The following is a 15400-nucleotide window of genomic DNA, read 5'->3' on the forward strand; positions in this document are numbered from 1 at the left end:
CCACTCCAGCAACCCTCAGTTTGTTTCCTGAGATTCAGAATTCCTCTTATCAGTGAGATCATATGATACATGTCTTTCTCTGATTGACTTATTTCACTCACCATAATACCCTCCAGTTCCATCCACGTTGTTGAAAATGGCAAGATTTCGGTTTTTTTGATAGTTGCCTAATATTTCATTATATATATATACCACTTCTTCTTTATCCATTCTTCTGTTGATGGACATCTTGGCTCTTTCCACAGTTTGGCTATTGTGGACATTGCTGCTATAAACATCGGGGTGCATGTACCCCTTCGGATCCCTACATTTGTATCTTTGGGGTAAATATCCAATAGTGCAATTGTTGGGTCATACAGTAGCTCTATTTTCAAATTTTGAGGACCTCCATACTGTTTTCCAGAGTGGCTGCACCAGCTTGCATTCCCACCAACAGAGTAGGAGGATTCCCCTTTCTCTGCATCCTTGCCAACATCTGTTGTTTCCTGACTTGTTAATTTTAGCCATTCTGACTGGTGTGAGGTGGTATCTCATTGAGGTTTTGATTTGGATTTCCCTGATGCCGAGCGTTGTTGAGCACTTTTTCATGTGTCTGTTGGCCATTTGGATGTCTTCTTTGCAAAAATGTCTGTTCATGTCTTCTGCCCATTTCTTGATTGGATCATTTATTCTTTGGGTGTTGAGTTTGTTAAGTTCTTTATAGATTTTGGATACTAACCCTTTATCTGATATGTCTGCAAATATCTTCTCCCATTCTGTCGGTTGTCTTTTGGTTTTGTTGACTGTTTCTTTTAATGTGCAAAAGCTTTTTATTTTGATGAAGTCCCAATAGTTCATTTTTGCCCTTGCTTCCCTTGCCTTTGGCAATGTTTCTAGGAAGAAGTTGCTGTAGCTGAGATCAAAGAGGTTGCTGCCTGTGCTCTCCTTTGGGATTTTGATGGACTCCTGTCTCACATTTAGGTCTTTCAACCATTTTGAGTCTATTTTTGTGTGTGGTGTAAGGAAGTGGTCCAGTTTCATTCTTCTGCATGTGGCTGTCCAATTTTCCCAACACCATTTGTTGAAGAGACTGTCTTTTTTCCATTGGACATTCTTTCCTGCTTTGTCGAAGATTAGTTGACCATAGAGTTGAGGTTCCATTTCTGGGCTCTCTATTCTGTTCCACTGATCTATGTGTCTGTTTTTGTGCCAGTACCATACTGTCTTGATGATTATGGCTTTGTAATGGAGCTTGAAGTCCAGAATTGTGATGCCACCAGCTTTGCTTTTCTTTTTCAACATTCCTCTGGCTATGCGGGGTCTTTTCTGGTTCCATTACAAATTTTAGGATTATTTGTTCCATTTCTTTGAAAAAAGTAGATGGTATTTTGATAGGGATTGCATTAAATGTGTAGATTGTTCTAGGTAGCATTGACATCTTCACAATATTTGTTCTTCCAATCCATGAGCATGGAACGTTTTTCCATTTCTTTGTGTCTTCCTTAATTTCTTTCATGAGTATTTTATAGTTTTCTGAGTACAGAATCTTTGCCTCTTTGGTTAGATTTATTCCTAGGTATCTTATGGTCTTGGGTGCAATTGTAAATGGGATTGACTCCTTAATTTTCCTTCTGTCTTGTTGTTGGTATATAGAAATGCAATTGGTTTCTGTGCATTGATTTTATATCCTGCCACTTTACTGAATTCCTGTATGAGTTCTAGAAGTTTGGGGGTGGGGTCTTTTGGGTTTTCCCACATAAAGTATCATATCATCTGCAAAGAGTGACAGTTTGACTTCTTCTTTGCTGAGTCAGATGCCTTTTTATTTCTTTTTGTTGTCTGATTGCTGTGGCTAGGACTTCCAGTAATATGTTGAATAGCAGTGGTGATAGTGGACATCCCTGCTGTATTCCTGACCTTAGGGGGAAAGCTCTCAGTTTTTCCCCATTGAGAATGATTGTCTCTGTGGGTTTTTCATAAATGGCTTTTATGATATTGAGGTATGTACCCTCTATCCCTACACTCTGAAGAGTTTTAATCAAGAAAGGATGCTGTACTTTGTCAAATGATTTTTCTGCATCTATTGAGAGGATCATATGGTTCTTGTTCTTTCTTTTATTAATGTATTGTGTCACATTGATTGATTTGCGGATGTTGAACCAATCTTGCATCCAGATATAAACCCCACTTGGTCATGGTGAATAATCCTTTTAATGTACTGTTGGATCCTATTGGCTAGTATTTTGGTGAGAATTTTTGCATCCATGTTCATCAGGGATATTGGTCTGTAATTCTCCTTTTTGATGGGGTCTTTGTCTGATTTTGGGATCAAGGTATGCTGGCCTCATAAAATGAGGTTGGAAGTTTTCCTTCCATTTCTACTTTTTGGAACAGTTTCAGAAGAATAGGTATTAATTCTTCTTTAAATGTTTGGTAGAATTCCCCTGGGAAGCCATCTGGCCCTGGGCTCTTGTTTCTTGGGAGATTTTTGATTACTGCTTCAATTTCCTTAGTGGAAAGCGACTTGGTTAGATTTTAGTTCTTTTATTTCTCCAGAAAGGGTTTCTCTAGTGGTTATAGGTCTGTTCAGGTTTTCTATTTCTTCCTGGTTCAGTTTTGGTAGTTTATACATCTCTAGGAATGCATCCATTTCTTCCAGATTATCTAATTTGTAGTAATATAGTTGCTCATAATATGTTCTTATAATTGTTTGTATTTCTTTGGTGTTAGTTGATTTCTCCTCTTTCATTCATGATTTTATTTATTTGGGTCATTTTTCTTTTTGATAAGTCTGGCCAGGGATTTATCAATCTTACTAATTCTTTCAAAGAACCAGCTCCTAGTTCCGTTGATCTGTTCTATTGTTCTTTTGGTTTCTATTTCATTGATTTCTGCTCTGATCTTTATAATTTCTCTTTTCCTGCTGGGTTTAGGCTTTATTTGCTGTTCTTTCTCCAGCTCCTTTAGGTGTAGGGTTAGGTTGTGTATTTGAGACCATTCTTATTTCTTGAGAAAGGCTTGTATTGCTATATACTTTCCTCTTAGGACCACCTTTGCTGCATCCCAGAGATTTTGAACAATTGTGCTTTCATTTTTATTTGTTTCCATGAATTTTTTTAATTCTTCTTTAATTTCCTGGTTAACCCATTCATTCTTCAGTAGGATACTCTTTAGCCTCCATGTATTTGAGTTCTTTCTGACTTTCCTCTTGTGATTGAGTTCTAGTTTCAAAGCACTGTGGTCTGAAAATATGCAGGGAAAGATCCTAATCTTTTGGTACCAGTTGAGACCTGATTTGTGACCTAGGATGTGATCTATTCTGGAGAATGTCCCATGGGCACTAGAGAAGAATGTGTATTCTGTTGCTTTGGGATGGAATGTTCTGAATATATCTGTGAAGTCCATTTGGTCCAGTGTCTCATTTAAAGTCTTTATTTCCTTGTTGATCTTTTGCTTAGATGATCTGTCCATTTAGGTGAGGGGGGTGTTAAAGTCCCCTAATATTATTGTATTGTTGTTGATGTGTTTTTTTGTTATTAATTGGCTTATATAATTGGCTGCTCCCATGTTAGGGGCATAACTATTTACAATTGTTAGATCTTCTTGTTGGATAGACCCTTTAAGTATGATATAGTGTCCTTCCCCATCTCTTATTATAGTCTTTGATTTAAAATCTAATTTGTCTGATATAAGGATTGTCACCCCAGCTTTCTTTTGGTGTCCATTAGCATCGTAAATGGTTTTCCACGACCTCACTTTCAATCTGGACGTGTCTTTGGGTCTAAAATGAGTCTCTTGCAGACAGCATATACATGGTTCTTGTTTTTTTATCCCCAACCTGATACCCTCTATCTTTTGATTGGGGCATTTAGCCCATTTACATTCAGGGTAACTATTGAAAGATATGAATTTTGTGCCATTGTATTGCCTATAAGGTGATTGTTACTGTATATTGTCTGTGTTCCTTTCTGGCCTATGTTACTTTTAGGTTCTCTCTTTGCTTAGAGGACCCCTTTCAAGATTTCTTGTAGGGCTGGTTTCATGTTTGCAAATTCTAGGTTTTGTTTGTCCTGGAAGCTTTTTAATCTCTCCTTCTATTTTCAATGACAGCCTAGCTGGATATAGTATTCTTGGCTGCATATTTTTCTCATTTAGTGCTCTGAATGTATCATGCCAGTCCTTTCTGGCCTGCCAGGTCTCTGTGGATAGGTCTCTTACCAATCTGATGTATCTGCCATTGTAGGTTACAGACCTCTTGTCCCGAGCTGCTTTCAGGTATTTCTCTTTGTCTCTGAGACTCGAAGTTTTACTATTAGATGTCGGGGTGTTGATCTATTTTTATTGATTTTGAGGGGTGTTCTCTGTGCCTCCTGGATTTTGATGCCTGTTTCCTTCCCCAAATTAAGGACATTCTCTGCTATAATTTGCTCCAATATACCTTCTGCCCCTCTCTCTCTTTCTTCTTCTGGGATCCCAATTATTCTAATATTGTTTCATCTTATGGTATCACTTATCTCTCGAATTCTGCCCTCGTGATGCAGTAGTTGTTTATCTCTCTTTTTCTCAGCTTCTTTATTCTCCATCATTTGGTCTTCTATATCACTAATTCTCTCTTCTGCCTCATTTATCCTAGCAGTTAGAGCCTCCATTTTTGATTGCATCTCATTAATAGCTTTTTTGATTTCGACTTGGTTAGATTTTAGTTCTTTTATTTCTCCAGAAAGGGTTTCTCTAGTATCTTCCATGGTTTTTTCAAGCCCAGCCAGTATCTTTATAATCATCATTCTGAACTCTAGTTCTGACATCTTACTAATGTCCGTATTGATTAGGTCCCTGGCAGTCAGTACTGCCTCTCGTTCTTTTTTTTGAGGTGAGTTTTTCCGTCTTGTCATTTTGTCCAGAGGAGAATAGTTGAATGAGAGAACAAAATGCTAACAGCATAATAACAACCCCCCAAAAATATACACTAAACAAATCAGAAGAGACCAAAACTGTGGGAAAAGAAAGGGAAAGAAAAAAAAAAGAAAAAGACCAAAAAAAAGAATATGATCAGGCTGGTGAATAGATTAGTGCCACAGACTAGATTTTGGGCGTATTTTGGTCTGTTGGAAGAAACTGCCTCCCAAAATTTTAAAGAAAGAAAAACTTATATATGTACAAAAATAAGGGTAAATACTATGAAGGGATGGAATATGACTGTAAAGATGAAAATTATAAAAGATTTTATAAAAGGAATTGATAAGAAGTTGGTTGAAAAAAGAAAGAAGAGAAATTTAAAAAAAAAAAAGGAGATAATGTAATCAGGCAAGAGACTAGAACAAAGCCATACACTAGAGATTTAGGGTATATTTTGGTCTGTTAGAAGAAACTGTATCCCAAAATTTTAAAGAGAGAACAACTTATATATATATACCAAAAATAAGGTTAACTACTATGAAGGGATAGAATATGACTCTTCCAGAAAGTGGTCGCTTTTCTGTTCAGAGAGTTGCTGCTATTCTTTTCTTCAATCTCCTGTTGAGTTCGTAGGTGTTCAAAATGGTTTGATCCCTATCTAGCCGAATTCCTGGGACCAGATGAAATTTAGGTCTCCTACTACTCTGCCACCTTGCTCCTCCTCCAGATAGGGATGTTTTAATCCCAACAGGAATATAGGAGGGAAAGAGAGTTCAGAGGAAATGTTAAAAGACTTGATTTGAATTCACTTGAGCATAAGATTCGTTTGGGACACAATCTGATAATGACCAGGCAACAGTCTAAGGGAAAATCATTCCCCAGTTTTAGTACCTATCTTGTGAATGAAAATATATTATAACTTTGTTCAAATTTATGGCATCCATATTTTTGAATGCCTTAGAGGGATAAGAAAATTATTTATTCTCAAATCCATTTGAGATTATAACTGTAATTCACTATCTCTACAGCAGAAATGGGGGACGTAGAAATAGGTTAAAAATAACTGGCTCCAAATATCTGGAATTGCAATTGGGGGAAAAAAAACAAGCAACCTAACTGTCAATCCAAGTTATCACCACAAATTTTATTACATGGTAGAGAAAATATAGACATGATATAATGTTAAATAAGCTAGAATTGATTTAAATCTGTAACAGAGTTTGGAGGTCATTGAGATTTGTTTAGATTTTTAATATTACTGACAGCATATTAGAAATGGCCAAGCCGATACAAAATACTATATCCAGCAAAAACTCATTACTTTTATGAAAATATTAAATTTCTGTAATCCCCTTCTTTCACAGACCTTCTTGAGGCAAACAAACAAACAAAAACGCTATTTCACTCACAAAATATTTTCTCCAAGTTTCCTTAGAACATTTGAAGAATGCTTTTCTTCTGTTTTCTTTAACAACACAAGAAAAATATACTCTTACCATCATGTGATTTCTCAACACCACCCATATCAAAATCATCTTAAGTATTGGGCAACTGCAGATTTGGAAGGAAAAAAAAAAAAAAAAAGCATTAGTCAATAGTCCATTGAAGTCCCAATTAAAGAAAATATTTTTTCTCTCTAACAGGAAAAAGATGATCTGGGATTTTGTGATTCATTGTGTTCAGGATATAAATAAGTGATTTCTTCCAAGGTTTTGATTCCAGTGCAGTTTAAGATATACATAACCATTTCTGGGCTATTTTTGAAGGAAAATGAAAGAAATTCACTTTTTGTGTGATTTGTAGAAGTGGTTTTCAAAATCTCTTAAAGCAAACTGATGAGGCTTCTAAAAAAGGTCTAGGGATTTTGAGGCTTGACTAACATTCAAGAATCTTGGAGTTTGTCCTCTGACTTCAGTACAGTGCACATACTAAGTTAATTCTGTGACATGAGGTCTTTGGGAAACTGGCTAAAATTGTAAAAAAAAAAAAAGGTGAAAAAAGCTGAAATATCTTGAAAATATAAAAAGAATTAATCACCTCCAAATATATTTTCCAAGAGCAATAATGTATTATGTAATTTTTACATACTTGAAAATAAGACAAAGCACTGTTTACCAATAGACTTCTGTCACCTAGCCACATATTTGAATACCATCCTGTCATAATTTCCCTTATACTTATCTATTTTGTTGATTATAAAATATGATCATAGACTGTAAGGTTGCTTGTAATCTTCACAGTGTAGCTAACCTCCCTATAGAAAATCACTAGGAAACAAATTACAGGTTAGATGCCAGCAGTATTCTAATAAAACAGCCCCTTAGTTTAATAATAGCAGCTCTAAATTGATGTGACTGCACAAAATACAAAAGATGCAGAGCTCAGGTGTGAAACTTCTAATTCACAAGAAACTGGGGGAGTCTTCATTTGACTCTTTATTATCCTTAATGAGAAGATGAAACTTATCACTGATGAATTTCAAGATTGCCTAAAGTATCTCCCAAGGAGTTATAGATAGAACCTATTTCAAAGTACTTGGTATTCACATAGATTAGGATCTTGCTCAAATACTTCAGTGTTACCCTTTGAGGAATTAGGAAAATCATTGAGAAAAATCATCTCGTCACTATAAAGCAACTACTCTGCTCAGGTTTATGGGACATGGCTTTGAGAAACTTAGTGAATGGGGATACATAGCATCTATGGGAAGTTAAGAGAGAAAAACAACCTAACATAGAACCAGGCACAACATTTCATAATGCAGACAGTAGATGTGATGGGAATGCCACTATAGGAAATATCACCATGGGGACTTTCAAGGAAGAGGTGCAGTATATAAATTCTGGGAAGGTGTGGGATGAGATTAGGGAGAGAAGCAAATCGGTAGATTATCCTGGCAGGGGAATACCAAAAGGAAAAGCAGAGGATTGAACCAGTATAGATGATAATGACAGCTAATGGAACAGGAGACAGTAGGGCTAGTTAGGAGAGATGAGGTCCAGCATGGGAGGATGAACCTTACAGCTTTGATCTATAAATTATGTCTGAGAGGCACCTATGGCATAAAAGTTAAGAGCTTAAGTTCTGAGACACTCTGCCTTACCAGCTGCTTGACTCTGGGCAAGTAATTTTCTATCCTCCAATTTCTGTATCTGTGTAATAGGGCTAATAATAATTTGTATCAATACAAGGGAAGTGCTTGCAAGTTTTTTTATTGTATCAAGACTGACATTCTTAGGGAGAGTATATATTTTATTAAACTAAACATGTTTCTCTGGCAGCAATGGCCAAGGTAGGTTAAAATGATGTGACTCTGGGCAGGTGAACCCAGGCAGCCTCTGTAGTAACCCAGTGTTTCCCCTTAACTTCCATGATCCATTATCATTGAAACTGGAATACTGGTCTCAGAACTTTCATATTTAAGTATAAAAAATGATTTTTTATTTTCCCTATCTTGCTAACCAAGTGTTTGCATCCATCAGGCTCCTATCTCCAAGCTCTCTAAAACCAATAGTCAAATAAAAGATTTCATGACAAACCGTCAGATTTAAAACCTGGATCTTCTAGATCCTCGCTACAAGAGTGTGGACACTTCATTTGACCTCAGGATTTTCTGATAAAGTTCTGTATCTATATTTGGGTGAAATTAATGACTTTGAGGAACATTATGGAAATCCACCAAAATGGAAAATTTCTTTGGATTCTGGTACTATGCATGATAAATTGGGAGTTTTGTTACTACATTTAACCTTTAGCACATCTTTCTTTAAAATATAGATTCAAATATAAAATCTAGCCTTTGCAGACATTGTACTAATTTGTTACAGTCAGCCTTTTTAACCCATAAGGCTTTGAGTTCATAAAAGGGACATGAATTACAAGATGAGATCTAATATTTCCATCATTGGTACACATAATTTCTTTCCAGATTTTTTTTGTACTCATGAGGGAAAACGTCTGTGCACAGTGCAGATTCAATTGCTAAAAATTTCAATGAGAAGCAAGAAATACAGAAGTAAAAAGTAAATGTGTCATACATGTTTATTTCAGGTAAATATCATTTTCCCTTCATCTGAAATGAGTTTATCTTTTAAACTTGAGCAATTTGGCAGAACAAATAGATTCTTTTCTTTGAAACAAATCTAAGTTATTTATGTCAAATATTCTACCTAATAGAGGTATTGGGAACTGTAACAGTTGCCAATAGATATGATAAAGAAGAAATAAATGATGTTCAGTTTCGGATTTTAGCTTCTTACTAGACTATAAAGTCAGAGTTACTTATTTTTCATGTACTGTCATCATTGTTATGTTGATCTAATCTATGTCCAATAAAGATATGATCAGGAACTATTGCAGAGCCCACCAACTTTGTGGCATTCATCAATCTGCTGACATTTTTCCACTTAGAAGCCCTTAAAAGCAGACTATGACTGATGCTTTATAATTTCTTAAAGAGAATTTATAAATTTCTCCTCTCTGCTTTGCCTTAGGAATATTTCAGAAATGCCCGGTCTAACGTTTCTAGAAGTTACCACAACTGCCAGAGCAGCCTCGGTAACTACGTGAAGCCTCACTTGTGCTTGTCGCCGGTCTTTTAAGGAAAAGCTCAGGACAAAGAGAACATAATCTAAATAACCGATGGCAGGGCTTTAGAAAAGGAAATTCTTAATTCCTTTGTAATTCGTGTTCTTTTTATGAACTCAACAGAAATAATGCTATAAAAAATGGAGAGATGCCTATGTATAATATTAAGACTTTTGTAGAAGCATGTTGGAAAATGAAGTTCCTATTAATAAAATACAAATAATTTAGCTGCCACAGCTGGAGATCTCTAACTGCAGCACATCTTTCTGTAATTGCTCTAATCCTTGTGTGTTCCCTTGCTCTTTTTGCAGGCAGACCAGTAATGATTGTGGTGGAATATATGGAGAATGGATCCCTAGACTCCTTTTTGCGGGTGAGGTGTTCTTTTCTGATGGCATTTGAATAAGCTATTCCGAGTTCTAGATTTAAATCATTTATCATAAATTAATTTTTGCATAATGTTATTCATGGATTTTTCCATGAAGAATAGCAGCATTTTCTCTAGGGTACATTTCTCTGAAACTGTGATACGTTAGTGTGTTACTAACGGGAGGAGTATATACACATAATAATATAATTGATTTCTCCTATAAATTCATATGCCATATATATATATATATATATATTTCAAATGATGTTATAAAGAGAGTAAATGAAACCCAGTTGCCTCACATAAACATTCATTTTGCTTTTATCACATTTAACTATTCAGTATGATGTTTTATGCATGATCTATACTGCTGACCCCCTTAAATTGATGTGTATTTACCAATAATGACTCAAGTTCATATCAGAAAACTGGTTTTATCCCTCTTAAATTAATTTGCCTGACTTTCAGGAAAGAAAAGAAATATGACAAAACTCTAGCAGAGATCTGTTTCAGAACAAAAATTTTTAAAGCACTCTTTGTAAAGTGACTTATCCAAGTGCTCGCTTCGGCAGCACATAGACTAAAGTGACTTATCCTTGAGGGTATGGTGTGTACAAAAATCACTTGTGTTATATAGTAGAAGAGATTGACAGAGCTGAGAAGGTACCATGAAGTTATATTTCAAATATATTTATAATGTCTTTAATATTTAAAAAGTTATCATATGTTACAAAAGTATTCATTGATAATAAAAACCAGAAATATAAAAAATAATCACTACAATAAATATTTTTCATCCCCAGCAGGGGTCACATATTTGAAGTCACTATATTCTTAAATATTTATCTATCTACAGAGACATGGCCATTTTTCTTACTTATCCCTGGACTTTTGCTATTTGGAATGTGTTACACTATTTTTTTAATTGTTTTATTTTATTCAGTTAGCCAACATATAATACATCAGTGTTACACTATTTTTTATCTTCCTTTTCATGTGATAAAAATGGTCTTGAGCATTCTTTCTTCACTTTATTTTTTGTTCTATGTTACTTGATCAGGTTCTGCATTCACCTTTCTTTTTTTATCTCATTTTCATTTATTTTTCTTGAGTTCATGCCCTCTTCTTCCAACCTCTCTCAATATTAGCAGTGATGATATGTTTACCCTGCGACTGGACTTGATGTCCAGATTCAATGCCAGAAGCTGAATTCAGCAAAATCGTCCAGTTATTACAGAGCAATATTCCTCGCACAATGCAGACTCTCAACCAAGTATGCTCTTTAAGGCAAAATGAAATTCATAGGTATTTGGGGACACGAACTATTTGTTTTTTGGTTTTTTTCTGTAGCCATTCTCAGAATGTTATTTTATCGCTTGTATTCATTTCTCCTGTAAATGTGCTAAATTATTTTAGAATAATTTATCAGGACCACCTATGGTACTTGAAATGCATATATAGTTAGGCCCTTCCATTATGTTTATTCTAAAGCTCTTTTTTATCAGACACATACCAAAAAGACTTATTCTCTAATGATGCTTGGGATATGTTTTGGGTTTTTTTTTTTTTTTATCAACTATATCCTAGAGCTGAATATAATGGCAAATAATGTCGCACATACTCAATCTAAATTGCTGCTGAAAATTGGATCGAATGACTGCCTGCCACAGCAAATTAGGAGAGAATTGTTAGCTTCAGATATACTTTTTTATCCTGATGAATCCTGAATTAATTAAAAGACATTATAAAGAAAAGATAATATGTTATCAATAAAATATTTATTTGTAAATATCCTACTACATGTTTATAAGTGGTATACCATTACCTCTGCTATGAGAATCTTAATATTTGTTAGCTCACCTTGGCTCGTCACTTTATCAGCGGCGCGACCTTGTGTCTTGGGCAAGTTACTAACTTGCGTGTGCCTCTGTTCACTTAACTATAAAATGGGAATATTAACAGCATCTACTGCATATAAGTGTCGAGAGGATCCATTGAGTCGATTATTGTAAGGCTTATAGAATAATACATGACGTATTGTAAGTGGTAGAGTGAAGATTCAAACTCAGGCCCCTGACTCAAAGCAATGTTCTCATACACTTTTTTTTTTTAAATCAAACTACTTATTACTTCTTTTTAGAAGCTCACTGTCATCTCCCCATGTGAACCTGTGTCCTGTCTGCACGTAGAATTTCTATTAAAATAAACATAATTGCATGAGAAAAAAAATCCACAGGGCCCAATATTCCCTTCTTACCCTTTTTTAATATTCTTACCTTTCTTTGTAATCCTCTCTCTTTAACCCCAGAAGCTCAAAGTGCTATATAAACTTTAAGTCAGTAGCAGACACTCAGCTCCCCATGGCAAGCAGAAATAAAATTTATAAAGATATATATCCTACAAATTCTCAAAAACGAAGTCATTTTTCAAACTACTGCTTTAGAATTTAATAATCGCAGCTTCTGTGAGCACAGAGGAAGTGGCTAAGTGCATTGCGTTGTAGGGAAGCAATCTGTGGCTCATTAATAGCATTCTGTGCTTACTAGAAGCAGAAAAGATTTCCCCTTGGTCTCCCACATATTTGAAAATCACTTCAGTTTACTGTTTTATATGAAAGAGTGGTAGCAAAACCAAGTACAAAATTACAATCTAGTGTCAGTGGTGGTGGCTGGCTGTGATGTTGCACTAGATTCATAAATCGTCTACTGTTCAGCATCCTTATGGACATTCCTCCAGGTATATATTGGCAAGAGCTGGTGTGGTTAAGTGTCTGTGTTTGTGTGTGTGTGCATGCACATATGTGTGTGTGTGCACGTGTGCACGCAGAAGGGATGTGGGTGGGTATGTAACTATATGTGTATTTTTAATTTTAAAATAAAATGCATCCTAACTTAGCAAGCAGAGCATCGGCTCTGCTGCCTGGAATGTATGACCTCACTGATGGGCAAATATTCCTAACTTTTCCAAGTGTGGATTAAGTGTAATCTTGGCCATCATCCGTGTATGGTCTCTCTCAAACTATGCATATGGATTTCATAAACACTTTTTGTAGCACTTACCTGGCAACTGCTTGCCCTTAAATCTTTGGACTTGCATTTTTTATAACAATATTAACAAGCAATTCAAATAAAAACAGTTTTAAAATACTTAAAAACTTTGAGATACCATATGCCAACCACAAAAAGTTATTCCTTTATTTTATAATATATGTTGAATGTGGATTTGTTTATCAAATCACACAATTCAGTTATGTAAAAATATAATACCACTAGTTTCGGTATAAGATGTTATTATTGTGTATGTTCAGGCTACAGCCTCTTGTTGCCACCTCAAATCCTTTGATATGAGAGAAAAGATACAGATACATTATTTGCAAAGCACAAAGAGAACAAGGGGGGGATTAATAAAAACAAAATCCAACAAGATCAGATTGGGTAAGGGAACCATATTTCAAAACATAATTGGAAAAGGATGCCTAGGAGCAAGAAGAATGTGTGGAAGGTGGTGCTACAAACTGATTTGAAGAAACAGAGTAGGAATAGGATGGGCTGGTCATTGGGAGATGCTGAGTTTCATTTGGCTTGTATTCCATTTGAGAACATTCAGTGAACATGTCCAGACAGCAATTAGAAATACAAATCTGAAGCTGAGGAGAAAAATACTGACTGAAGTTAAAGATCTGGTAGCCGGTAGCATAAAAGTGGTTATTAAAGCCAAACCATATTTTCTTTTATTTTTTTTTAAGATTTATTTATTTATTTATTTGAGAGAGAGAATGAGAGAGAGAGAGCACATGAGAGGGGAGAGGGTCAGAGGGAGAAGCAGGCTCCCTGCCGAGCAGGGAGCCCGTTGCGGGACTTGATCCAGGGACTCCAGGATCATGACCTGAGCCGAAGGCAGTCGCTCAACCAACTGAGCCACCCAGGCGCCCGCCAAACCATATTTTTCTAGGAAGAACTTTTAGAGAAAGACAAGGAGCTGAACAAGGTTGGAACTCTATGGCATGCCAACCTGAGGAGGCAGCAGGGTGGTGTCTCCAAAGGTGACTAAGAATAAATGGTCAAAGAGGAACAAGGAGGGAGGTGAGGACATGGAATCCTGCACACCAGGCGAGAGCAAATAAGCAACTGTATCAAGTGCAGCAGAGAAGGTCAGAAAAATGAAGACTGAAAAGCATCTATGGGATTTACCACTTATGAGGTCTTCTGTGATCTCAAGAGCATGTTTAATGGGTTGGTCCCAGGCAGAAGTCAGAATGTATAGGGCAAAATGAGAATGAAAGATGAATAGGAATTGGGGTTCTGGGGTTTGTTTGGTTGGGTTTTTTTGTAAAAAGTGCGTGAGATAGCAAGTCAAGAGAAAAATCAGATGCTAGTAGACAAAAAGAAACATGAAGACTATTTTTTAAATAGAAAGAAATTTAGACAACTTATACACTGGGGGATAGGGAATTAAAGAAAATACATTGATGAGGCCAACTATCTCAGGAGATGGGAAGATACAAAATCAAGGACCCTGGTAAAGGATTAACTTTGAATAGTAGAGGCCTCCACATCTTCCAAGGCTCATGGGACTGTGTGTTGTCAATCTAGAGAGATGTATGAGAAGCATTAAATTGAAAGAAATGATACCTGATGTTATTGCATTTCTATGTGAAGTAGGAGGAGAGTTTATTTGGAAGTTTGAGAACAAACCTTCATTTAAAGTGAATGTTTAGAATAATTGCCGAAGTTAAAAAGAAAAGTAGCTGATCACTGATCAGATCAAAGGGAAAAAAGCGGGGGGAGCATCAAGAGCAGGTTCTGGACCAGGAACAGTTTTTCTCTGGGCCCCAGCAAGGGCAACCAGTTAAAAATTGTTACTAAGGTTTTTAACGATAATGCAACCCTCGGTGTCCGGAAGTGGATCTTCTGGACTGCTAATCCAGTAATTGTCATTAGGTACCTGTATTCTTCCTCCACTTCTGCCAGACCACATCTTTCATCCTGGAGAAAGTAAAATAATTAAAATAATGCTGACATCCAGCTGATGCTGAAGAATCTGAATGTGTTCTGGCAGTGGTGTGCATGTATCCATGACTTTCTGCAGGAACACTCGACCCCCCCAAATATAAGAATGGCAATGACGGAGGCTACCGTGTGTAGAGCAGGTACAACAGAAACTCACAGGCATTAAAGGTGAATTGGGGTAGTGGAAAAAGAATCTTGCAGGTAAGCAACTGGTGAATCCAGGTTAGACAGAGAAGAAAATAAAAAGACCGATAGGCTAGAAATGAATGGAAACGTCATCAGCTGGGAGCTGTGACTATGTAAAAGAGGAAGTATAGTTGTATGATGAGGGTGGGAGAGCTGAAGGAAAGGAGGATGTGCCAGCACTAGGATATGGGCAGTGGTTTGTTAGAGCCAGATCATTCCAGGTTGCGAGAGAGGATTATTAAATGGCGAGGAATCTAGGGAGCTGGTTGTTAAACTGTTAGTAGCTTGAAATTGGCCATGATGGAAATAGTTACACGACAACAGTTGGCAAATACCACAGATCATTGCTTGTTTTTTTTCTCCAGAGGGCCAG

The 15400-nt window shown here is 36.3% G+C and overlaps 1 protein-coding gene across 1 annotated transcript in view; it reads left to right on the top strand.

Moving 5' to 3' along the window:
- The window catches only part of EPHA6 (EPH receptor A6), an 833569-nt gene that overhangs the window by 697591 nt on the left and 120578 nt on the right, over window positions 1-15400 (top strand). The window contains exon 13 of the mRNA XM_064580423.1: window positions 9774-9835. Coding sequence (XP_064436493.1) covers window positions 9774-9835 — 62 coding nt within the window. The remainder of the gene's footprint in view (window positions 1-9773; window positions 9836-15400) is intronic.

The sequence above is a fragment of the Mirounga angustirostris genome, unplaced genomic scaffold (assembly GCF_029215605.1).
Source record: "Mirounga angustirostris isolate CCGP_5_RB_7025 unplaced genomic scaffold, mMirAng1.0.hap1 SCAF_1, whole genome shotgun sequence".
In the NCBI taxonomy this organism is placed as follows: Eukaryota; Metazoa; Chordata; class Mammalia; order Carnivora; family Phocidae; genus Mirounga; species Mirounga angustirostris.